Source organism: Danio rerio, chromosome 16 (genome assembly GCF_052040795.2).
Source record: "Danio rerio strain M-AB ecotype USA chromosome 16, GRCz13ab, whole genome shotgun sequence".
Classification (NCBI taxonomy): Eukaryota; Metazoa; Chordata; class Actinopteri; order Cypriniformes; family Danionidae; genus Danio; species Danio rerio.
In genome coordinates this window covers 24,272,837-24,299,651 of record NC_141036.1, presented here as the reverse complement: position 1 = coordinate 24,299,651, position 26,815 = coordinate 24,272,837, and the positions used below count along the sequence as shown (strand labels likewise).

The window sequence follows — 26,815 nt, the reverse complement described above, 5'->3', positions numbered from 1 at the left end:
TCTCTTGACCACACGATGGCGACGTGTATCCGTTCACTTTCACAATCTCTCTTTCTGGTCACGCCCTCCCGTCTGCCTCTCCACCAATCAGAGAGCACGTTATTATGTCGTAGCACGCTTGCCAACGGAAGTAGCATTGGCACGACAGTTGACACAAACATCCTCAGTCTTTGTAAATAAGGTAAATATATCTGCTTTTCTGCACGTTTCAGCTCGCGAAATTAATTACACGTTAGTTCTGCGCATTTCAGTATATGTTGTAACGTGTATAACATTGCGTGTTTACGTAATACCACAGTTTAACAACGACAAGGCCTTGGTTAGCTTGTTCTGTTGATGTTCTTTATACCGGTGTGGTGCTGAAGTGTGAGCACGAGTTCATGTTTATTCTCTAACTGATGTTAATGAGCTTTAAACAACACAACAAATCATTTAAAATCAATTCAAATAAGCAAATAAACGGCTAGGTTGTTGTTTTACGTACTACAGTAACGTTAACGTTAGTGGTAGCTTTAGAGGTAAAGTTGGTTTTATGTACACATTCGGAATTTGTCCTTAATAAATTAATTTCAGAAAAGTATTATGTGCTAATACTCAATCATAAAATAAATTAGCAGCCAATGACAACATTCAGTCAAATAAATAGTGCGTAAATAAATAATAAGTCTTGAATACTTACATATGTTTTCAGACGGAATATTCAGAGTACCATGGTAAACAATTTAGGGAGTATGTTTCACTAGGCATGGGCTGGTATAAGATTCTGACGACATGGTAACTGTTAGCCTTGGATAAAATTATCACGGTTTCACGGTATTGTGATAACTACTCTAAAATGTATTCTTTTTAAATGTCTGGGTTAAAAGTGAAAACTTTTCCCCTTTGAACACAATAAATTTAATTTTTAGAAACTTTTTAAATATTTTGGAGCAGTAAACATTTCAGATAAATAAATTAAATAAATCATTGATTTCTGCTGTCTTCATTAGTTTCAAAAACAGATTTCTTTACCATTTGAAACGGCATCATTGGATATCATTTCTGCTAGAGGTACTGTTGTTCTAAAAACAAACAAACATAAGTAAAACAAACACACACACATACACTGTAGGAATATATAGCAGAATTTTTTTACTTTTCCAAACTGCTGTATACCTTGAAAGCGGGGGTTATCATCCTATGCCTACATGTCACAAGTTGTCACTAAACAAATGTGCGAATATAAAACTAACATTTATTATTAGTGAACACAAATCACACTTTTCCTATGTGATAAACATTGTTTTCTGAAATGTTGTATGTGACGTGTGATGTGTTATGTACCATTTGCAGTCTCATAAATATTGTCTTTCTGGTGTATGTAATTGCTTTCCTGTTTTATCTCTTTAAAATGTTTTCTTGGCCGTCCCTGAGCTGTGATCAGTCCAACTGGCAGCCTTGTTTTAATCATAATTAAAGTGCATCATGCATAACTTTACCCTGATAATGTTGTTATTTTTACCCTGAGCCACCTGTCTTATTAAATCCCTGCATCAAAGTGTCATGGAAAGCATATTGCCGTGGATCAACAGCAATTTAACAAGCCCTATGAAACGGGTTTATTGTACATGAGTTATTGAGGGTTGCTGGTACAGATTTAACAAGAACAAATCTTGCATTTAATCCCTCCTCTCTGTTTATGGAATCTGCATTTCCTTAAACTTTGCAGGTCCTTTTTTTGAGGTAAAGTTGATATTATATTTGCACATTCATTCAGTGACAACTTGTGACATGCTCCCTATATTATTGACCATATTACTTTAACTATTCCCTCTGAAATAGTATTCAAGCATGATTTAAAACAACATTAGCACTATTTAATTGACAGAACAACGCACTTTGGGAATTATTGGCTGCTAATAGGATTTCCCTATTTACAATTTGCAAAGAATACTTTTCTTAGTTTATGTTATTAGGAGAAAGTCCAAATGTGTAAATATATAAAACCAACTTCACCTCTATTATCCATTTTGGGCTTTAAGATGTGGGTTGTTTAAACCTTGTTTCTCTTTGTCAGATGGAGGTGGATCAGCTACTGTCTCTCTCAGGTTCAGCTTTGGCTCAGGCTATCAGCTCTATACTGGAAACACCAGGCCTCTACGTGTTCTCAGACATATTAGAACTGCCCAACGTCCGTGAGGTGAGGAATATATGTGTGCAGACGAATCTATTTCAGTTACTCTTGATGACTCTATATGAATTCTGTCAGATGTAATTATTTTAAATGGCAGCACCTGTGTCATCTTAAATGTCATGGCTATTAGGCTTCTGTTTAAGAGCTACTTTGTTTTATTATTTATTGATGTCTCTAACCATTCTGTCTAAAAGCAAATGTATTTTTGCACTTTCTATTCAGATTAGATTAATGTAGCATGATCTTGAAAACCACAGAAGGCATCTGATTTATTTAAGGGATCATGAAATGGAAAATCCAAATGATCTTGATGTTGACAAAAATAAGAGGTTATTTTACTGTGAAACCATACTGCAAGTTTCTGATTGGAAAATCGATGTCATGATTTTTCTTTGACACGCCCTTAACATTCATCTTTGTCATGTGTAATGAAGGAGGCGTGTTCTGAGCAACTGTTTGTCAATAACAGCTGTGAAACTGCCTTAGCAATAAGATGTGAGGAAAACTGTCAAACTGTTGGGGAAGCTGCTCGTGAGGAATCAGAAAACGTAGCTAAGCTCTGAAACTATCTTAATAAGCTATAAATTGCTCATCAGTACTTTGGAAATGTAGCTAAGCTACTGTCAAACTTCTAAAAAAAAAAGTATCTAGCTACTAGGGGTGTAACGGTTCACAAAAATCATGGTTCGGTTTGATACAACACAGTGGTGTCACGGTACGGTATGTTTTCGATACAGCAAAAGAGAAAAAAGCCAGAGGATTTTTCTGATTTAATTTTTTTAATTTATTAAAAGCAACATCCTAAAAGTAGGATCTTGTTTAGTTTTTTTTTTTCTTTTACTTTAAACAGTAATAGAGTTATACTTCCAGGGTTTCTGCTCAGCAGCAAATAAAACAAATCCTTCTTTATACTCAAAACCAAAAAGCTGCTTATAAAAAAAATAAATATAATTTTGTAGTAGTTTAACAAATAAAGAGAAAGAACAATTTAGTTTTTATATGGAGCTCAGTTTCAATCAATTTAATAAAAAGTATATATTTTTTAATTTTTCAGAAAGATGTGTGAGACTTTCGATTTCCGGAAGATTTTCATTCGTTTGCGGGCATCCAGGAGTCTCCCGAAACTTCCGGGAGACTTGGAATGTCTAGGATTACATTATCGTTATTAGCCATTTTGCAAGCTAGTGTAGCACGTGCCTGACTGGAGTAGTGTTTGGAGGTAGTCGGGTGTGGTGATATGTGAACAGGTTATTGAGATTGGCTGTTTTGTGTCGGGGTCCAGGGTTGCTGGGGCAACGTGGGCAGAGCCAGCATGAGCAGGCTGACACAGAGGGCAGCAAAATTGCTAATGATTGCATGCTTTAATAAAGGGATATTCTTCAAAAGCTCAAAAGCAATGGTCTACTGTTTAACACTGGGATGCCATGCTGAGCGTTGTTGCACTGAAAACATTTAATTTTGTACTTATTCTCTATTAACTTTTTAGATGTTAGTCTGAATCGAATCGTTCGGTTCTTAATGCGTACCGAACCGAAAGTCTCGTATGGTTCAATACGAATACGCCTATCGTTACAGCCTTACTAGCTACACTACAAGATAGTACTTCCTGTAAGTAGCAAGTTACATTGAAGCTACTTTTTTCACAAAGGCATTAATTATGAAAACGTGAATAAACGTCAATTTTAAGCAATGCCAAGTTCAATCTGCATGATTTTAGCCTCGATTTTGACTTGGCGACAGGTTTTTAAAGATCGCAGGCAATAGACAATAGGTCGCCGACACCAGTGAGATATTTGGCATGCTAAATATCTGGAGCTGTCGGTGATTCTAATCATGCTGTGTGAAATATGTTCTGCTTGAAAATAACATTGACGATTACCTATAGCCGATGAGAGAGCAGCATCCACTAGTATCTGCAGGTCAGCGGGAGGATGGGGGAGAAGTTAAAAGCATTTGTTTTCAGACTTGACCCAAGAAATGGAGAAAAAACCAGTGGAAAATTTGCAGGAGCACCCATGTCTGTTTGATTGTTCATGTAGTTTTCTTCTTAATAAATATACTTTTAACAATGTTAAACTTTTTTATTTATTTATAATAAAAGAAAGAAACATTGTTTAAAAAATACAACTAGTTTTCTTGTTTTGATGCACTAAAATATGTTTGAGAAATAACTACATTTGTTTTTTTCCAATTCCATTGGACCAACTAAACCATTACAAAAAATCATTAGTGTTTAGTCTCTTATAAGTCTAAAGTCTCGTTCATAATGGTCTTAAAAAGTCTCAAGTTTGACATGTTGAAACCTGCAGAAACCTCGTACATTACAATGGCAATGCTGTAAAAGGAACCATATAAAAAAACTTTAAATCACATTAACCGATCAGCGTAAGTTAATCGGTATGGGAAAAAACACTAGTTGTGCATATACCCTATTGTAGTTAAGATATTAGAGGAGATACATCTATAAACGTCAGTATCTAACTGCTCCCCAACACTGCAAACTGCTCCCTAACACTTCAAGGCTTTTCTAAAAATCAGGACCAGAATTTCCTGCCTGAAGTTTTTTAACAATGTATGTCTTCATTTTAAACTATTAACAAGCATTTCAGGACATTGCATAGCTGAATTAGAAATGTTTGCTTCTGAATTTAGTATATGGTCATCCTCATTAAGGTAAATATAAAACATTAGATGACATTTAATATATTGTGCTGTTATTTTCATGCCACTACACATTTTACATCAGACGGTATCTGTAACCAGTAATCATGCTACCAAAATAGTGCACTTGCAAGTAATCGAGAAACAGTGCAGTTCCTTTTGTAATATGAGAGGAAAATACTAGGCTATACATGTAAAACTTACCCAGGAAAAACATTTACCACTCTGTAACGGCTGGTGAAGTCATTGTGGTTACTTTGCTGCACTTTGTTTTGTCTTGGGATTGAAATCAGGCTCAGACGTATGGCTCAGTCCTCGCCTTTTCCAGTATCACTAAAGCAACAGTGGTGTAATAGAAGACATGGACAACAGGGAGCGGTTTCTGTTTTAGCCAGAGATAACTCCCATTAAAGTGGAGCAGGATTGGTTTATTAGAAATATAATAAAAGAAATAGAAAGTCAGTATACATGCTATAAATTAAAATTAACAATAAGAACTGTTAAGTGCTCATTATTATAGAAAAAAATATTTTACTTTAAAAGGCTTCACTGACAAGTTTGCTAAATATTGGGATCATCTACTTAATTTTGTTTACACTGCAAATCTTTGCTCATTTATAATGTTTTTCATCACCTTGAAAAACATTTAATTAAAAAATATAATTCAGCTGTATTTTGTTTATTTATTTTTTACTTTAGGTTTCTTTGTTTTGTGTTGTGTCATTATGCTATCAGGCATCTATCTATTTATTTCACTACTTCGTTTTTATTCTCCTCCTAGGGGATGGGTGGTGTTTGGGGTTGTTTGAGGGGTTGACCTGTTCATGCTTTCTCCTATAGCTGTTGCACATGTATAAAAGAATTGTATTTTCAGAAACATTTGGATAATACAGCTAATTGAAAATTGATTATTCATCTATACACTTTTTTTATTTTATTTTTTTTACAATTTTAGATTTAGTTGATTTATATACTATCCAGATAATGTTATAAGTTGCTTCCTAATTGTATTCAAAGACTGTTTAAATTAGTGAAAATCAGTATAATTCAAGATGAATGTGTATGTTTTAAAAAGCGAAGGCAATAATTATTGTATAAAAAGTTGCATCTGTCAAAGAGGTAATCTGAAATTTATGTGATATAGATTTAATTAAAATGTTGTATTCACTGTTAAAAGCTATTAGTTACTAGTTAATTAGTTAAAGTTACTAGTAACTAATAAGCTTATGGTAACTAATAACCTTAACTTTTCTGACTTTGATTGTAATGCTATAATGTGCACCTTTTGTAAAGCTGCTTTGAAACAATAATTATTGTGAAAAGCGCTATACATAATTGCTTGAATTAGATTGAATTGTGTATTTCTGTAGTCATGTATGTTTGAAATGATGCCTCTACATTTCGAGACCTGTTAAGTGTAATTTAGTTGAATCTGTATCATCAAAATTAGCACATAGTGTGGTTCATCAGTTATAGGTTTATAAAGGATGGGTATAATAAGCAAGGCTTCAGCCTACTCTTTTTCAGTAACTATGGTTATACATTTAATTTGTAAAGTTGTTAGTGAGAACCGATTCTTAATGCTCTTTTTTGCAGTGTATATATTGACTTCATATTTCTTTTATATGTATGACTCCACACCTCCACTCATGAGTAATGTATGGTACAAGAAATAGAAATGTTGCTCCACTTAAATGGAAGTTATTTCTAAACATCATTCAAGATCCCTCTCGCCCAGGCCACCAACTGTTTACACTTCTCCCCTCAGGCAGACACCACAGGTCTTTATGCTTTCAAACATCTAGGTATAAAAACAGTTAGTTTTATTCTCAGGCCATATCCAACCTAAGCAGTTAGCACATCAGTTGCTACTAGTTCTCTTATGGTCATAAAGATACTGTATGTTTTTTTTTTTTTTAAACAATTAAGCCGCTTAATTGTAAATATTTTTATGTAAACATTTTTTCGAGGGGTGACACAATGGCTCAGTGGTTAGCAGCACTGTTGCACCACAGCAAGAATGTGATTCGAGTACTGGCTGAGCCAGTTGGCATTTCTGTGTGGAGTTTGCATGTTCTCCCTCCGTTCGTGTTTTAGTGTTTAAAAAACCTGCAAATGTCTTTTTTTTTGAGTCTGTGTACCCTGAGCTCCTGAAAAAATACAAACAATCAGACCTTTTTGTGGTGCAAACCTCTAAACTGTGCAGTTTATGGGCTCTATTTTGACAATCCATGCGCAAAGCCATAGCACATTTGCTATTTACATGACAGACTTTGTAAGTGGAAAAACTGAATGCTTCACGAGCAAGAAAACAGTTAAACAGAGCATCTACAGCACGAGAATGTTCACATTCTTTACTTTAGCTTTCACTCTTGTGGATAGGGAAACGTGTTGTATGCACAGACATCAATTAACCTATAAATAATTAATTTTGTTTGTTAAGCGCAATGATTTGTTTCAAAACTATTTCTAAATTCAGTTGTAATTTCCAGCAAACAAATAAATGAACAATATTAACGAAGTGTGGTCAAAAACCTGAGTTATATCCTAAAAGACATGCTGTGCCCCATATGGTCTAAAACCTGACAGGTGGGCAAGTCTAAGCTTGTTTTTAATAAAACAAATATAAATATGCATATAATAAATAATACTACTACTACTAATAATAACATTATACAAAAGCAAATTGTTATTAATCAACTGAAAAAGCCCCCCGAGTTGAAGAAGAAATAAAAGCAGTGATTTTTCATATTTATGTAGGCTAGAAAATAATATGTTTTGTAATATTTTAATCCTTTATTTTTATATCCTATATATTTTCTTATTATATCCTATATATATCCTTAATATTTAAATTATTTTTCATATGTAAAGGTATTTGCGTATTGCTCTACATCTTGTGTGTATTAAGCAGTTTGTAAGTGAGGCACACAACTAACGCGCTCTGCACTGGACTTCAGACCGGTTTTGTTCTGGTCTATAGAAAAGTCTATTATAGCTTCTCAAAGGAGCAACACGCCAGCAATTCGCCTCAACACGCCTCCATTTTAGACCAGAACGCCTATGGGCACACATATGAGCGCAAATGCATTTGCTATTTAAACAGCGTGGTGCAAATCGTCAAAACGACTCTTGCGCCAAGCTGAAACTAGCAAACAACAATTGCGTTGCGCCTTGCACCGCATTGCGCCGGTTGTATTATAGGGCCCATTAAGTAAATGTCAATAAAACAAGTTGTTATTAATGGTATTCATGACCTCTTTATTGTTGATAACATTTGTTCAGCATAATATATTTGTGCAAACTATGGTACTTTTTTATTATTCTTTGAAGAACAGAAAGTAAAACTGCATTGCTTTAAATTATTCATCTTTAATGTATTCATCTTAACTGTCACTTTTAATCAATGTGATGATTCATGCTTTCTCAGTTGCAATTTCTTTAAAACCTTCAAACCCCACACCATTAAAATGGTCATTTGCATATTTATTCATTTTCATATTATTACATTGCCATTTACTAAGAGTTCTATAACAAAAACGGATTGCCAAATCATCATTATTATATTCCATGCAAGCTTCTCCGCCACATATTGCACAGAGATCCCAGAGTACCCATGTACTGCACTGTCATTCCTACCGAGCCGAACTAAAGTACTTACTGCTAAACACAAAATACTTCAGAGCTTTGTCATATAAATCTCTGTCTGCACTTCACACCCTCTCTCTTTCTCTAGTTGGAGACGGGTCCCCACGCTCCAGTCTACCAGCTCCTGAATCTTTTTGCGTATGGAACCTACTGCGACTATAAAGGTAACCATGACAACAAATGATGTGACCAGATATTGGCCCCCTGGGGCGGAGGTTCGTTCCCCGCTCTGATTCAGAATGAGACTGTACACGCTGCCCTTTGCCTTGCTAAATAAGTTAACTCCGGTGAGGAGAATGCGGGAGTTTCTGGCTTGCGTTGTGTCGCCTGTTTTTACCAGGGCGTTAATGTAATCAGCTGTTTTCCTCCCGGCTGTGTGGATGGTTGTAATGTATGTTAATTTATTGTGCGTCTGCCATTTAGAGAGAACGGCTTCACTTCCTGAACTCACACCCGCCCAGAGGAACAAACTTCGTCATCTGTCAATCATCAGCCTGGCCTCCAATCTGAAGGTAGTCATTGCTTTGCTTTGTGTCTGTATTTTTGAAATAGATTTATCTGCTCCAGGTATGTTTGGTAGGGGCTTTTTTTTATAGGGATATGTTTTAAACAATATTAGTCAAAGATGTTCATTGCTTACAGCATGCTAGGTTTATGACAGATTCTAACAGATCACAGGTTTAGAGTATTATCACAATATTGTGAAAAATGATATGTAATATGTTTTGTTTGTCACATATAGGTAACTATTTATGTGATGTGGGTAAATGGTGTCAATGGTTTCAATCCAGCTACTACTGCAAGTATATTTTAAAGCTGTGCGAAGCACTGATGGTATTGTATTTGTATGCTAATGTTTAACGTTTAAGTTTTTGACATGTTATGGATTAAGTTTAATCAAACAAGATTGCATCAAAACAATCTGTTAAATGCTATCTTCCAGTTTTTTTTTTTTACTCGCATGCATCTTTTTAAAACAATTTATCTAGAGAAAAATTAAAAATTAAGAAACCATTTCAGACCATGGATCTCAAAACCCATCTGTAACGTGTAAAATGGGCTATATAAAAGATCTGGAATCTAAAGGTTCGAAATTGCCTTTAGAGTTCATTCTTAGCAATTCATATTACTAATCTAAACACTTTTTATTTAAGTTATTGAAATGTACAAAATGTCTTTGAGGAAGATGATCTTTACTTTTAATACAATAATTTTTTTAATTAATAAAAAAAAAAAATTTTGGTTCAATAATTTTTTCCCAAAAAAATGTATCTGTGCACTTTAAGATTGGTTTTGTAAGTTAGGGTCTCGTTTAATTATTAGTATGATATTGTAATGGCTTTGAAGTAAGCACAGTCATTCACCTGAGCAAAAAGCCATCTGATTCACCAGTGATGAAAGTGTCATTTCAAATGACATTTTATATACTGTGTGTGTGTGTGCGTGTGTGCATGTGTGCGTGTATATCAGGGTCCCCGCGGGGTCTTAAAAAGTATTAAAAAGTCTTAAATTAAAAAATCGAAATTTATGGCTTTAAAAAGTCTTAAATTTGCTGTTCTAGGTCTTAAATATTTTTGCACAGGTCTTATTTTTGCGATGTCCATGTAACTCTACATCTAATGCTCATTTAAATTATTTTTGTTGTTGTTGCTTGGTTTTAGGGTGTTGTAGTTCTTTATTTCACTAGTCCAATTGTAATTTGTGGTATTACAACTACAAATAAGTCAACTTGCAATAGCCAATCAGCTTTCTGATATTAAAATCAGTGCGCGTGGTGAATGTGACATCATCGCTGTGTTTGCGGAAGTTCGCTTTGAGTGCGCGCAACATGATTTCGGCTGGCAGAGTATGCCTTTATTTCACTGACAAATGTCGTAAGCGCAGTTTTATAAGTCGGGAGTGCTGCAATACGAGAGAGCGAATCTCTGCTCACGCGCCAGTTTCCTTTGTTCATGGACAAAACTGCTTGCGAGCTCTCAATACACTGGCTGCTCTGCTCTCTGTCATTTAAAAAAAATATCTTAATGGTGAATGTGTCAAGTATAAAAGCCTTAATCCGTTTCGTGAGTTGTGCGATGCCAGGTGAAAGTATAAATCTGCATTAAGATGTTTGTTTTTCTGTAGTTCAATGGTGCATTTAACCTGACTTTACTACTGTTCAATTTAAATAACTTTGTTTTACCCCTAATTTTGTGCTTTTACATTTTCTCTCGCGTGTTTTTGATATTGCAATATAGGTCTTAAATTTAATACTTAATGGTCTTAAAAAGGTCTTAAAAGGTCTTAAATTTGACATTATGATATCTGCAGAGACCCTGGTATATAGATAGTGTGTGTATATATATATATATATATATATATATATATATATATATATATATATATATATATAGATAGATAGATAGATAGATAGATAGATAGATAGATAGATAGATAGATAGATAGATAGATGTGCAATATTGTATAAATACGTTTTTACATTGTACTTATGCTTAATTAAATACCTGTGTATAATTACGTATGTAATTACATTTAGAATTACACTGTTGACCATCTCTTATACCTTAACCCACCCTTAAATCTACATATACCACCAGAACTTTCCCTAACCTTTTCCCATATTTCATCCAGAAGTGTTATGCAATACACCATGAACTCATTAAGTCCATTGTATTTGCATTTTGATTTAAGTGCATAGTAGTTGAGGTAATTTAATATAGAGTGGGAACAAAAATACTTGGTGTATTGCTTTTATGTATACATGTTCAAAGTAAATAATTAAATTTCAAAAGTATTATAAAGCACAATAGGTAACACTTTACAATAAAATCTTATTAGTAAACATTAGTTAATGGATTAAAATCATCATAGAGATAAAGGCCTATTTATTACAGTTTTGTTAATATTAGTCTAAAATACAAATTCATTTTATTAGTTATTTAAGGTGCAGTATGTAAGTTTGACACCCAGTGGTTGAACTAGCTATTGTATTCCTAGATCAAAACAAAAGCAAGAGCAGGTTGCCAGATTAAGGACCAACAGAAGCAATTCTCGAGTCTAAAGGCAGATTTAAATCATGTTCTAAATAAAAGCAACAGCAAGCAATGAAAAAAAAATGTTTTCCATAGTTAAAGGAGTTTTTGTTTTAACCAACACCTTGAATTGATATATTAGAAACGGCTTCTATTTCTCACAGCTGAACAACAGAAAACTGACAAAGATCATCTCAGGTACACCTCATGTGCTTAAGGGTGCTTTCACACCTGCCTTATGTAGTTCAATTGAATTTCACTAGAGGTCGTTTCCCCTTTTGGTACGGTTCGTTTGGGCAGGTGAGAATGCAGCAATCATACTCGAGCGGACCAAATAAGCGTACCGAGACCTGCTTGAAGAGGTGGTCTAGGTACGCTTTCAAACGAACCCTGGAGCGGTTCGTTTGTGGTGAGAAAATGATGTGTACTAAAACAGGTCCAACCGCAAAAAGTACTGTGCGTTTTCGACTAATTTAGCTGCCGTAGGCTGATGCGCTGTGCATTATGGGATATGGAGGAAAAAAAATTTGTTGACAGCGCTTTACCAAGAGAGAGAGAGAAAGGGGGAAAACATTACCTGATGGATCGTTGGAAATATTTCCACAAGATGACCATGTCGCAGTTTAGCTAAATTAATTCACGTCTCCTCCTAAAGTGACGAGCGATGCATTGAGCATTGTTTTCCAGCCGCGGCCGCGCTTCATTTTCGTAATGTATTGTTTGTCTAAAGCAGGGATACAATCAGCCAGCGCAGTCGTCCCTCCAGAGTAAAAGGTTTTATTTACCTGCGGGAGTTCACTGGCATTTTCCCGCACGTGAATTCTGACCAATCAATAAGCAGTTTAGTAAATATGTTCAACAACATCCGGCCAATGAGAGATGTGGATTTTGTCAGATGACTGCATTTTGGTTCGTTTCAACTGGTTCGGACCAAAGCCAGCAGTGTGGTGTGAAAAAGACCCAAAGAAGGCAGAAGATGAAACAATGTATCATTTATTACCCTTGGTCCGGACCAAGTGAAGCGAACTACAGATGTGAAAGCACCCTTATTCAGTGTTAAATGCTAACAATCTACAACAGAAAACTGACAATGATCATCTCAGGTACACCTCATGTGCTTTATTGAGTGTTAAATGCTAACAATCTACAACAGAAAACTGACAATAATCATCTCAGGTTCTCCTCATGTGCTTTATTCAGTGTTAAATGCTAACAATCTGAGTTTGAATGCTGTCTTACATGACATTTCTTACCAAACTATTAAATGCAGCAGCAGAGAGCTCACCTTAGATCTCGAAAATAAAAAAATGTTTGAAATTGAACTTTAGACTAAAAATCAAAACATCAGTGATTCAGCAGGTACATTTAATAATGTTAAAGAGGTTTAATATGTATTAATTAGATCATAACCGTACTACTATATGAGTGAGTGCATATTCTGTGCTTCTGAATGGCTGTATTGTAAATTTCTGTTGTGTTTCGTCTTGTGCAAACAGCCAAATTTCTTATCACTGTGTATCTCGTCCCGCAGCGTGTTAAGACACGGGGTTCAGTGTTTCCTCTAGGATTTTTTCCAGCTGTGGCAGCAGGCCTTTTTTACGCAAATCTACCAACTACCTGTGGCGGTATTTCAATGACAAATTATGTGAGTGCAGTGTTACGAGTCGAGATTGCGTTTATGTAATAGCCTACGAGCATGCAAATCTCTGTGCTTGCACACCGATTTCCTCTTTTCGTGCACTAAACTTCTTGCACGCCCCCTCAAATACATGCTGCTCAAGCGCAGATCTTGTGCGCTCTCAAATAAACGCTGCTGAATTGCAATTTAGTGCATTTATGTAACAAGTATGTCTCCAACATTTATTAGATTTGCTAGAAATATTAATGAATGTCTCCAATAGAGCTACAGAGCGACATTAATGCATCCTGAAGTATAGTGAAACAGCTATGCGTCGTGTTGGCTGGCCTCACACATCATGCACCTGTCAGTCAGTCAGTCAGCACGTAACCTTCAAGGGTTAAACAAATAGTGCACAGCACTGCTAGGGTTACAGAAAAGTTTGCGCTGTTATAGTTCACTTACCTTTTAATACGTTTTGGTTCGATTATCACCCGCTATCAAAAAACAACACGACTGAATGCTTTAAATGGAAAGCTGTAATGTAGCTGTGGTGGGATCAATTTTGGTGTGGCGCCCCGCCATGGAAGAATAAATGTAGCGGAAACCATGAGGTTACAATATAATCCTGTTTACCTAATGTTTAAGCTCGTAATAATATTATTTGCTAACTAATAACCACATGCGCAACTCTGAATCTGTCTCTCATTTTGGAGTCTGCTACTGTCCACCTGAGGTCGCATTCAGTCAATGGCGCATGGTTTTGAGAGCCTTTCGGAATTAATGAATGAAATGCGCTGTTTTCCAACAAGGCAACCCGGGGTGCTGAAATATAATTGGGTAAACTGGCATTGGGTGGGTTAAAATGACCAAAACAAAGACAGACGTTCCAGCATGTAACTCGTATTTTCAAAGCAGAATATCTGACTTCAGCATTGTTTTTCAGATAAACAAGAATTTTCACTTGGTATTTTTCTTAAATATCTGCAAACAAATTATGCTATTTTTATGCTTTAAAGTCAAAAACGTACATACAGCACCTTTAACTATATTTTAATAAAGACATTACGACTACCAATAGCATGTTATCAGGCATTAACTAAGCTATATATATATATCACTTGATGTTAATAAAAGCTTTTGTCATTTTTACCATGAGTGTAAATGGATGTTTGAATGGATGTTAACTATTGGAGCCTAATCAATATACAATAGTCCTATAAATAGTGAATGAAATTTTACTCAATATTTCAGCATGTAGTAGGCCAGATTACAATGTGAAAATGTCCATGTTTGAACTATTAAGGCTATATATTAAGAGTACAAACATTTGGCAGTTATGAACTAACTAAATACAATGTTAATATTTTTTTAAAAAGGTAATCTATAAATGTAAATAATAAATATTTAATAATGTTATTTTGAGTGCCCACAACATTAATATTGTGCATGTTCATTATCATTTATCAATATTATGTCAATATCTTGCATTTTGGCATATGTCTAATGCATAATAAAAAAAAGAAAGTTTCTCATTTTCTCACAAAAATTTTGATATTAATGTGAAATAAACAGCAATGGTTTGAATAAATGGCAGTTTACTTAAAGTTATAGATGTCGCTGTCAGATCGTATCAACCAGTGTATATGAATTTATTTTCACTTCAAACTTGCATATATATATTCATTATGCGGAATGACAATATTTTACCCACAGTTCGACATTACGTTATTTGAAACATTAAAGTAGACAGTTTGCATGCATAATTACTTTTGTTAATTAAATTAGATGCAAACAGCAAATTGTCATCTTTTACCATTAGATACGACAGTAGAAGAGAGAAAAAAAGATGCTGTTACTTTGGTTTCATGTTGAGTTCTGTTATAATCTGCATCCAGCCGTTAACAATATGACATATTATTGGTATTAACATGCATGATTGAGAAAACCAATATTCTTTTATCATGCCTCTGTAATATTACTAGAACAAATTATATGTTTTAACCTACCCCAGAGCGTACTATTTCTAAGAAATAAAGCAAAATAACAGCTCTTTCTTTCAACAGTGTCTGCCATATTCACTACTGCTCCAGCAGTTAGAGCTGAAGAATGTGCGTGAGCTGGAAGACCTGCTGATTGAGGCCATTTACAGTGACATTATCCATGGGAAACTGGACCAGAGGAACCAGCAGGTCGAGGTAGATTGCAGTATAGGTCGAGATCTGGGTCCCAACGAATTACCAAACATTGCCAACACACTGCAAGAGTGGTGAGTGTGTGTTTATGTTTGTGTCAGGCTGCTGCTGTGAATTAATAAAAATGTCTTGCTTGTGGCGTTAAAAATTCTGTCTGTCTCTTTGTCAGGTGTGCAGGCTGTGAAGCAGTTCTGTGTGGCATTGAAGAACAGGTGTCAAGAGCCAACCAGTACAGAGAAAGCCAGCTCAAGGTCAAAGTTCAAGTGGAAACAGAGGTTTGTTTGTGAATCTTTTTTCAATTTAAGGCCCTGTGTCTATCAAAGAAATGTAACCAAACGACAATGCCAGAAGTTTTCTGAAAACTCAGACACATTTTTTCAGTTGGACTGATTTTAGTAAATGTCAGTTGTTCATGACCACCAATGAAGACACATTATAGAGTACTATTTAATTTTTCTTAAACTTAGAAGTGACATCAATTTAAAAAAATTAATGGACACAGTTAAAGTGACATTTAACATGTCTAATATAAACATTTACATTTAGCAGACACTTTTGTCCAAAGCGACTTACAATTGAGGAGGCATTCAGCAACTCAATAAGAAGAGGCAATACACATAAGAAGTGCTAAATATACAAAGAATCAGAGAATTAAGTGCTAGATTTAGAAGGGGATAATTTTTACAGAGAAAAGAGTGTTTCTACAGGTGGTTTGTTGAGCCCACTCATCTGTGTAAAGCACACATTTATGAATGCCCCTTAAATATTTCTCAAATATTGTTTAACAGAGCATGGAAATTTTTACAGTATGTCTGATAATATTTTTTCTTCTAAAGAAAGTCTTATTTGTTTTATTTCGGCTAAAATAAAAGCATTTTTTAATTGTTTAAAAACCGTTTAAGGTCAAAATTATTAGCCCCTTTAAGCTATATTTGTTTCGGATAGTCAACAGAACAAACTACATTATACAATAATTTGCCTAATTACTCATCCTGCCTAGGTAACCTAATTAACCTAGATAAGCCTTTAAATGTTACTTTAAGCTGTATAGAAGTGTCTTGAAAAATATCTAGTAAAAACTTATTTACTGTCATTATGGCAAAGATAAAATTAATCAGTTATTATAAATTAGTTATTAAAACTATTATGTGTAGAAATGTGGTGAAAATTTTTTTTCTCTCCGTTAAACAGAAATTGGGGACAAAAATAAACAGGGGGGCTAATAATGGAGGGGGCTATTAATTCTGTCTTTAACTATATAAAGAGAGAAAGATATGGAGTGATTGTAAGAAAGTGTCTGGTTCAAATGTGCAAAACTGGTGCAAGTGTCAGTTAAAATGTCGGAGAGATGAAAGTGTGTTTTCTACAGGTGGTTTGTTAAGCCCACTCACCTGTATGAAGCACACTCAGAATTGCTTAAAGAGTGTTTTATGGGTCATTCACACCGAACACGATTTACGTTAAAAAACGTGAGGTGCGCCTCACTGCCTTTCTTGTTAAAAACAAAAAAAAGAAGCACAATTCGCATTTTACGTCGCTAGGCAACAACTAATTCTGCTGCGTATTGTGCATGGGTTTCCCTGTGATGGGTTGCGGTTGGAAGGGCATCCGATGCGTAAAACAAATGCTGGATAAGTTGGTTAATTCCGCTCTGGCGACCCCAGATTAATAAAGGGACTAAGCCAAAAAGAAAATGAATTATTGGTCTTGATATTTAAAAGACTTTGTATAATCAATTCACTGATTTTGACTTGACAGATTATTAAGTTGCAAACACAGGCAGATTTGTATATAGTTTTAAGTCAAAATCTTTTGCCCTCCTGTGAAAGATTTATTATAAGTGATATTTAATGGAAGCAATGTTGCCATTACTGACTACAATATTTTTTTCTTCTGGAGAAAGTCTTATTTTTGTTTTATTTAGTAGTTTTTAATTTAATTAAAAAAACAAAAACATTTTAAGGTTTACAATTACAATTATTAGCCCCCTTATGCAATATATTTTTTTGATTGTCTACAGAAATTAACCTAGTAAGGACTTTAAACTGCATTTTAAGCTGAATACTGGTATCTTGAAAAAACATATTGGTTAAATATTATGCACTGTCATCATGGCAAAGAAAAAAAAATTAAATTATTAGATTATTGTTATAATAAATTATTATAAATTAGTTATTAAAACTTAAAATGTACAGGGGATCTAATAATTCAGGAAGGCTAATAACATAGTAATGGTTTTGTTTAAAATTGAATATAAACACAAGTCTGAATAACATTTTTAAAATCATGCCAAAAAAGTCCAAATGACATATATGCTGTAAGCGATGCCTGTAGCCAGGGGGGGTTCGGGTGGTTCGAACAAACCACCCCCAACAGCCAAAAGGTCCAGAATTTGTCCTTTTAATTATTTTATGTAATTTATTATTATATAATATATTTATTATATAATTAAAATAATATATTTATATTCAATATATTGTAATAACGTGTAATTTTAAATAACTCAAATCTCATGGAGCCTTAAAGCCACAATAATGTAACATGAGTCACGTGACAAAACCCACTGAGTGGTACCATTTGAATCTTTGATGCGACATCCATACTGAGTAATGATGTGGGTCGAAAAGAGCAAGAAAGGCAGAAAAGGCAGGCAGCAGGGTCATCATTATCACAAAATATTGAACATTAGTTCAAAAAGACTGCCAAACAGGGTAAGGCTAATGTTATTTACATCCTAACAGATGAAAATCTGCCCCTATCCATGAGGTTCTAAGTTAACTGGCCCCATTAGCCTGGACGTCCTGTGTATTTATTGACTTGTCCAGTACATGACCTCCCTTTTCCTATTTTTTACATTTTTGTTTTTTTAATAACTGTCCGACAAGGGCTTTAATGGCAACCGAAGTCCTCAGCAGCCAGATGTCACTTCACAGCAAAAGGCTCTAACCCCGTCACGTCTGTGTTTTTGAGGCTGTTTGGTCACTTCATTGGTTTTATTTTGATCGGATTTAAATCCGATCGCTCAAACCACTTCAGAAGGTGATCTGGAATGCATTCCAAATGAAACTGGACAGGTATATTAATTTTTTAGACAAAATTAATATAAACAAAATAAATTTTGACCTGGAGAAATTCTGACCTGCGCCTGAAACACCTTTAGGTGCGCTTTTACAACCAAAACTCTATTAAAAACATATTTACTATAAGCATAAAACGTATTTAACTTTTCAGGCCTGTAGCCAGGGGGGTTTGGAAGACCCACCTCTCACTGAAAAAGGTCCAGAATTTGTCCAATATGTGAGCTCATGTCCTATTTGACTGCTATGCCATCATAAATAATGAAAATAATCCATCGAAAAAGGCTTTAAGACCAAACGGAATCCTCTGTCGGCTGTTGCTTCGGTGTAACTATAATCTGATGTAAGAGAAGTTTTCTTTATTAAATTAATTTAAATATATCTAGGCTATTGTTGATGTCCAGGAATTTTCAAATGTACTTTTTTTACCAAAAAGGCTAGAAAAATTCTGGAAAATTCATTATTATTATTATTATTGTTATTATTATTATTATTATTATTATTATTATTATTATTATTATTATTAATATATTTCAAATATAATTTTTTATTGAAATGGCCAAATTGTGACTGTGGACAGTTGAATGTGCTGGCAAGTTTGTTTTTTGTCTAATAAATGACAGTAAATTACAGTTGTTATTTTTACTTTAAAACTTTAACAGGTTGCTATTTTTTCCTAATGATATATGATGCAATAGTTGTGTATTTTAAAAATTTGTCTTGTTTTAATTTTTCTTTATTGCAATTTTTTAGGAAATATTTTTAGTGCATCAAAAAGTGTGGTTTTGATGACATCTGACTAGCTAATCCAGCAAAAAAGGTCACTAAACTGTAGTATTTAAATCTCTAGTTAAATAGAAACTGAGGCATATAACTGCAAAAAGGTCAATTTTTTGATAAAAAAAGAACAACCCTCTTTCACCAGGCTGTCTAAGGGCCTGTAAGGAATAATTGACAATGGTCTGTTGACTTATTATAGAATCATGCACACCCGAGGTGATAATATGGCCATGATGTGAAGCAGACAGGCCATTACACCTCAACCGTGCATTATTTTATAATATGTCTAAATAACAGAGTCAATTATTCCACTTATACTACGCTGGGTACACCTAAATTTCAAGACACTTTTCTTTTTTGGGGTCTTAATTTGCTCCTGTGCTAGTTTGTAAAGCATCTCACCTGAAGCCTTGTGGTTTATTGTGATTTGAGTTTTGAATGTTGAAACTGTGAAATAAATGAAATCATTTGATGTAGTGATATGGAACTGTAAATCAGTCAAGACCTGCTGGAACAACTTAAAATGAGTGCACACCTTGCACATGTTCATCAGCCAATTAGAATCAAGCGTTCAATTCAGTCTTGTAGTGTATATATAACAAACGTAAACTATATAAATGATGAAAATTATTCCAGACTACTTTGAAAACCATGAAATGCATTCCTCTGAGGCGTTTTCCCCCTCCATTATGATTTCAAGACAGTTGCATCACCCTGACATTTTTTTTTTTATTTGAATCCCTCCCATTCAAAATGAATGTCAGTTCAGGAAGTTCAAAGCATGTTCATCATCTAAAAGGTATATTCAAGTCATTATGTGTGTTTTTAATGAATATTTCATTAAGCTGACCCACACAAATCACCTGTTTAAGAGTGATCAAACAATAGTGGGTATATATGCTATTCCTGGTGTCCAAAATGTCATCAGTTTGTGATTTTACAGTTTTACACAAAATTAGTTAAATAAAACATTGTTACAGTAGTAATAGTCCACCTCAGTATTGTTTAAATCATACAATACATTACAGTCGGCAGTACAGAGTATGTTCTGTTTAGATTAAAGGCATAGTTCACACAAAAATGAATATTTTCTTGCTATTTATTCATCCTCAAGTCGTTCCGTATCTTTATGAGTTTCTATCTTCTATTGAAGACAAAAGTAGATATTTTGAAGAAAGATGAAAAACAGGCAACCATTGACTTCTATTGTAGGAAAAACAAATACTATGGAAGTCAGTAGTTACACATTTTAACCTTTCTTCAAAATGTCTGAAACTCATACTGGTTTGAAACAGGTAAAGGGTGAGTAAATGATGACAGAATTTCCCTTTTTGGATAAACTATGCCTTCAAAGTGTTAATATTGTGTCTTGAGCACAGCTTCATCTTCCTGCATGTTTAAATAATTTTTTATGTCACTTCATTGACAACTCCAAGATTCAGTGACAAGTTTTTTTCTTCTTCTTCTCACCTCTTTAATTAGGTATCAAACCTACAAAAAACCCTCAAGGCAAGTTCTGCTTCTCCATCATCTGGACCCGCCCCTGCCGGAGCTGCATCCAATCAAGATGCAGATCAGCCCGCTGAGCCAAGAGATCCTGCTTCCTCTCAAGAGCCACGGCAACCAGGAAAAAAGAGTTCAAAGGTCAAAGGGTAAGTCCATTTATCTTGGGATTATTGATTTAGAATTGTACCCTTAAATTGATTTAAATTGTTATTTGTCAGATGTGCTCAGAACCAATACGTTTATTTCATGCGGCCGCCATTTTTAAAAACAAAAATAAGGCTCTAGTGGGAAAAAAACCCGAAAGTAAAGGATCAGCACTGTAAACATTGCAACAACATGCTGTGGACTACAAACCTCCAGCTGTTGCCGTGTTTTCAAAATGCAGATTTGGTGTAAACATCACTTTAATATCAATTAAAAGCAATTTAGCATCAAACAACATCACAATAACATTAAGAGTAATATGCTTAAGTGTCCTTCAGTTCATGGCAAAAGGTAAACACTGTGGCAGGGCTGTGCAGAGCTGCGGCCCTTTAGGAACTGAGTTTGACACCTGTGCACTGTGGGGTCGCTTTCCTGCTTCAGCCTATGTAACCCGGTAAGCGATAAAACAATGCAGTCCTCTGTAGCACACCTTCGTGTTGTCTGTAATAGTGGTGTCCCTGTACTAAGTTTTTTTTACTGACATTTAAGCGCTGATTTGCCATGGTGTAGACCAGTACTACAGAAATGACCGTGATTGGCCGTGAAGGTTATCAGTTCACCGCTCTTCACCAAGTGCAAACAAAGATACACGTCACAGACACTGGAGCGGTTTAAAGCCATCAAGATTAGTCGATTCATCAGCCTATCGTTCGTCTGTGTTTGCACTCAGTAAACATCAATGAAGTGCGGTGAACTGATGATCTTCACGACCAATCACAGCCGTTTCTGTTAAGCACTGCTGAATATTATGGCAAATCATCGCTATTTAAGAACGTTTAAATGTTAGCGGGAAATGGACAGTTTTTTTTTCAATACCGATTGGTGCTGAAATTCAGTATCATGACAAGTCTAATATAGTGAAAGAATCTGTTTATTAACTTGAGTTTGAAAAATGCCATCAAAAACGTGTGTTTGGGAAAGAAAACGTTAGCTAACTTTTTTCATTTCCCTTAATTTAGGTGAAAATGAGGTCTGATATCCCTTTTTATTTTCACTTTCCATTCAGAACAGACCTTCGGGTCACTTAGAGGGCGGTAAATGATAAACTTGGGTCATTTTCTCGTTGCTGCTAAGATATACAGCCAGGTACACAACAGACTGTGTGACTTCAGGCAATACTTCCAGGTTTCTTCCCACCTCAGCCTCAATTTTACTTTTAAAATGGCGGCCACATGAAATCAGTTTATACCCTTGTGGGTACTGGTTCAAGTCCAGGCTCACAGACCTTTCCAGATGCCACCAGCCACCAACTTCACCTTCTGTCTACATAATATAAGGCAAAAACTCCAAAAATACATCTTGTTAAATTGTCAGATATAGTGGAGTTGTTACAGCGCAGTATCTGTTTCAGAAGAGTTTATGTACGTCTTCCTGCCTGTAGTTAAGTGTGATGTAAAAGAAATCAGCCACAGGCTTATAGTTCTAATTAAGCCCTGATGAGTTTAAAATTGTCTCTGTCCTGGTTTGGAAATCTCATGTCAGGATGTGCTCTGGAAAGAGAAGGGGGGCTTTTGATCACCACTGCTTTTTCTTTGTCACTGAAGAGTGTCAGTTAAGAAGAGGTATAATTTATTCAGGGCCGATCTGACACAGATTAATCCGAGTCCAAGGCTTTAAAGCCGTCTCAGTAGAGACCCGTCATTAACATTTCAGTACTATTTCATGGCTGTATGGGAAGCCTTGGCTAATTTTCCGATAATAATTTTGTGATTATTAATATATTATTAGAAACATGCATGAAAGAACCATCCTTGATGCTGTCAGAGTTCAAATCAGGTCCTTTTGTAGAATAATATTAATTGCTGAAATGAAATCATTTATTTAAGCCTTGTATTTTATTTGAAGTTTCCCAATTATGCCATTCTTAAGACTCCAGATGTACTCGCAGAAGTTTTTCAGTTAGGGCTATGAAGGAGTTCTTAACACCTGATCAGCGGAATACTGTTAGCTTTTCATGTTTAGATCAATATGTAAATGCACTCAACGGCTGCTATATTAGGTACACCTGTCCAACTGCTCGTTAACGCAAATTTTTAATCAGCCAATCACATGGCAGTAACCCAATGCATTTAGGCATGTATACATGGTCAAGACGACCTGCTGCAGTTCAAACCGAGCATCAGAATGGGGAAGAAAGGTGATTTAAGTGACTTACAACGTAACATGGTTGTTGGTGCCAGACGGGCTGGTCTGAGTATTTCAGAAACTGCTGATCCAGAGAGCAAATAGAAGCTTCTATCGAGCTGATAGAAAGGTATGCAAAAGAGCATCTCTGAACGGACAACACATCAACCTTGAGGCAGATGGGCTACAGCAGCAGAAATCCACATTTGTACAATAGAAGATTGGAAAAACGTTGCCTGGTCTGATGAGTCTTGATTTCTGCTCTGACATTTAAATGATAGAGTCAGAATTTGGCATTAACAACATAAAAGCATGGATCCATCCTGCCTTGTATCAACAGTTCAGGCTGGTGGTGGTGTAACGGTATGGGGGATATTTTCTTGCCACACTTTGAGCCCAATAGTACCAATTGAGCATCATGTCAACGCCAGAGCCAGAGTGTTGTTGCTGACCAGGTCCATGCCTTTATGACACAGTGTATCCATCTTCTGATGAATACTTCCAGCAACATAATGCTTCACAAATTATGTCATGAAGCGCGATCATCTCAGACTGGTTTCTTGAACATGACAATGAGTTCACTGTACTCAAATGGCCTCCACAGTCACCAGAACTCAATCCAATAGAGCACCTTTGGGATGTGGTAGAACGGGAGATTCACATCATGGTTGTGCAGCTGACAAATCTGCAGCAACTGCGTGATGCAACCATGTCAATATGGACCAAAATCTCTTGTTGAATATATTCCACAAAGTATTAAGGCAGTTTTGAAGGCAAAATGGTAGTCTCACCTCGTACTAGTAAGGTGTACCTAATAAAGTGGCCGATGAGTGTATACCCTGCATGTTTTTCTTCCAACAAGGAAATAGTCATGCAGCTGCAAATACAGCGGCGTAAAAGCAGCAGTTTAAAAGCCATTCATAAAAAGTGATGTGGATATATTTGAGCAAATTTTAATTTAACACTCTATTCAAGTAAAGCCATGTCGTTTTTTTTTTACAGTAGGCTGCTGTAAGCATTGTCAGTGTTGCTTTCGAATTACATCAGCGTTAAAATTCAATTTCTACTGTAAAGCATCTCTTTGGTGTTTGTTTTTACTCATTGATTTGAAAATTTAACAGACTGAAATGAACCAGAGAACATTCCAAAGTCAAAGGCAGAGCTAGAGAGCCATGACCTCCAATTACATCATCATTGGTTCAGAGGTGTTTAACATTGAAAGCAAGTTTTGCAGAAAAAGCTACTTTGAACTTCTATTTAAAATGACAGTTATTCTTTGATTTCAAAAAGTATTTCAGGATCTTGAAGATTCTTGGTCTCTCTAAGCTCTGACTGCCTAGCATTTTCAACACAAACATCTACACTCAAAACATTATGTCTGCTGTTTGTTCAATCTACTTCTTTAAAATGAGCTGCAGAAACACAATTATTGTTGTTTTTAATGAGGGGGACAACTCAATTGTTTTATGTTCAATCCACTTAAATTTGTACAGACTAATAAATTAACTTAATTCTTTCATGTTTTGCCAACACTAATTGATTGTGTGGAACCTAGCAGATTTTATAGTGTATTACTCATTTCTAAATTATAACACTTATTACTTATTCTAATAATGAACACTTTAATGAATTTTGAAATAATATCAAAACCAAATGTCTATTAAACAGGCCCCCTAGTTTTTTGCGATTTTTGCGATCGCTGAATCCAAAGCAAAATCAACAAAAAGTCGCAAATTTTTGTGATCCTACAAAATGTTGAATTTAAATGCAAAATTAATTGCAAAAAATTTTAATAATCCCATAAAACATCCATTTGCAAACCATATAATCAAATGATATTTATTTCAGTGTGCAATGAATTGTTTTACATGACTTACAGACATTGCAGCTAGTGCAGAAAGCAGACGTGGATGAAGAATAAGTGATTTACATGTGAAGTCAATGCAAAGACTGGATTAGACATCCTGTGGTGTGAATTAATCATTTTGTGCATTTGACGCACTTCAGTCTATACTTCAGTCTATATTTCAGAAACATACAAAAAAGCAAGCAGCTGACAATTATGGAGATTGATTCAAAGATGACGCCCGCTGGACATGACAGAATTGAAAGACATTATTTGTGCTTTACATGTATGGCTGGTATTATGACGTTAATGAAATATATAAATAATTTCTTTGAACTTTTCCGGCAGTTTATGAGATTCCCTGCCATTGATGAGTTTTACAGCAATCCGTATTTTAGGTGTATTACAGTAGGGGAAGCCCTAACACGTCCTATATGTGAGGTACATGATGTCAATGAAATCTGAGAAAGAGGAACTAAGAACGTGGGTAAAAATAAAGAGTTATAAGCTTTATTTTTATGATTTATGTCATTGTCATTGTGTCAGAGTACACACCTAACATAGTAGGCTACCTAATATGGTAAATAAGATCAAAATATGCAATTTTTAATCGCGCATATATATATATATATATATATATATATATATATATATATATATATATATATATATATATATATATATATATATATATATATATCGCAAAAAAAAATAGGGGGCCTGATTAAACATCATATTATATTGTAGTACTTCAAGCCCTGAGCAACTTGTTTTAATCTATTGATACATTTGGAATCTTTGAAAAGGTTTTAAAAAAAGAAATCCAAAATTTGTTCCAAAGATTTTAGAAAAATCAAGTGATTTTTTTTTTTTCAGTTCTTCACTGTTAAAGGGTTAATTCACTCAAAAATGACCATTCTGCCTTTAATTAGTCACGTTATTCCAATTCGAAAACAGCCAAAACGTTCCATGTGACTTCAGTGGCTCATCTGTAATCGTATGAAGACCCAAGAGCACTTTTGTGTGCCAAAAAACTGTAAAAAGCAACATTGCTTCATGGCTAGTTAAAGTAGATGCTGTTTGCCCGCAGCCAACGAAGACCATAAACTGACATTATGCAAATTTGTTACTTAAAGCACATGTAGGTTTGAGCTGGAAGTAAGGCTGAAATTATAGATGACTAATTCAAGGCGGTTCTGAATCTGTGTGCTCTTTTGAGACAATAACTCCATTTACAGTGCGCTTTGATCCTTGAAGAACTGAATATCTTTAACATTCACAACACATCACAAAGCACTTTAAGGCTTTTTAAAACGTATGTAAATTGGACTAGATCATTAACATTAAAATATGCACTTTTTGTTGCAACAAGGAAAATCATACAAACAAATGAATTCGATAATTTAACAAACAATGCTTTGTTTTTGTGTATTTCAGCCTCCGTGGGAGCGGAAAGATTTGGTCAAAGTCTAACTGATCCCAAACCCTTTAGAAGTCTTCAGCAAAGCCACTCACAGACAGACATATTGTGGACTGCTTGCTTGGAAAAACAGATAAGCAAACTAACAGCCACCTCTCAGACACAAACCATCATCATAGTAACACAACTTTTACACGATCCCGGGTGTGTGAGTGTTTATACACATATATATATATATACACGCGAGTGTGTTGTAAATGTCATTTAATTTGACTCATGCCCCTTTTTCCTTTGCGTGTTCGTTTCGTTCGTTATTAAATCTGGATGTAAATTGATGAAGCCAATGAATAAATGCTATCCATCTGTCAGCCCTGTGTGTTCTTTGGCTTTCATGTTTCCCTTCCTCTAATGTTAAGTGCTGCTAAATGTTTCGTCTCAATGGGGGCATGTCTGTTAAGAGGTCATGACATTAATTAGCCACACTTTAATGTCGGAGCCCTGAAATAACATCCCGGTTTCCTCTCAGCACAT

At 35.1% G+C, this 26,815-nt stretch overlaps 1 protein-coding gene across 1 annotated transcript; it reads left to right on the top strand.

Annotated features, from left to right (window-relative positions):
• Positions 1-107: 107 nt before the first annotated feature.
• On the top strand, positions 108-26,652 carry cops7a (COP9 constitutive photomorphogenic homolog subunit 7A). Its single transcript, NM_001305596.1, is given in 8 exon segments — positions 108-181; positions 2,057-2,179; positions 8,571-8,646; positions 8,906-8,994; positions 15,199-15,401; positions 15,497-15,602; positions 20,667-20,836; positions 26,302-26,652. Coding segments are annotated over 7 exon segments (807 nt in total). The 5' UTR covers positions 108-181; the 3' UTR covers positions 26,342-26,652.
• The last annotated feature ends 163 nt before the right edge of the window (positions 26,653-26,815 follow it).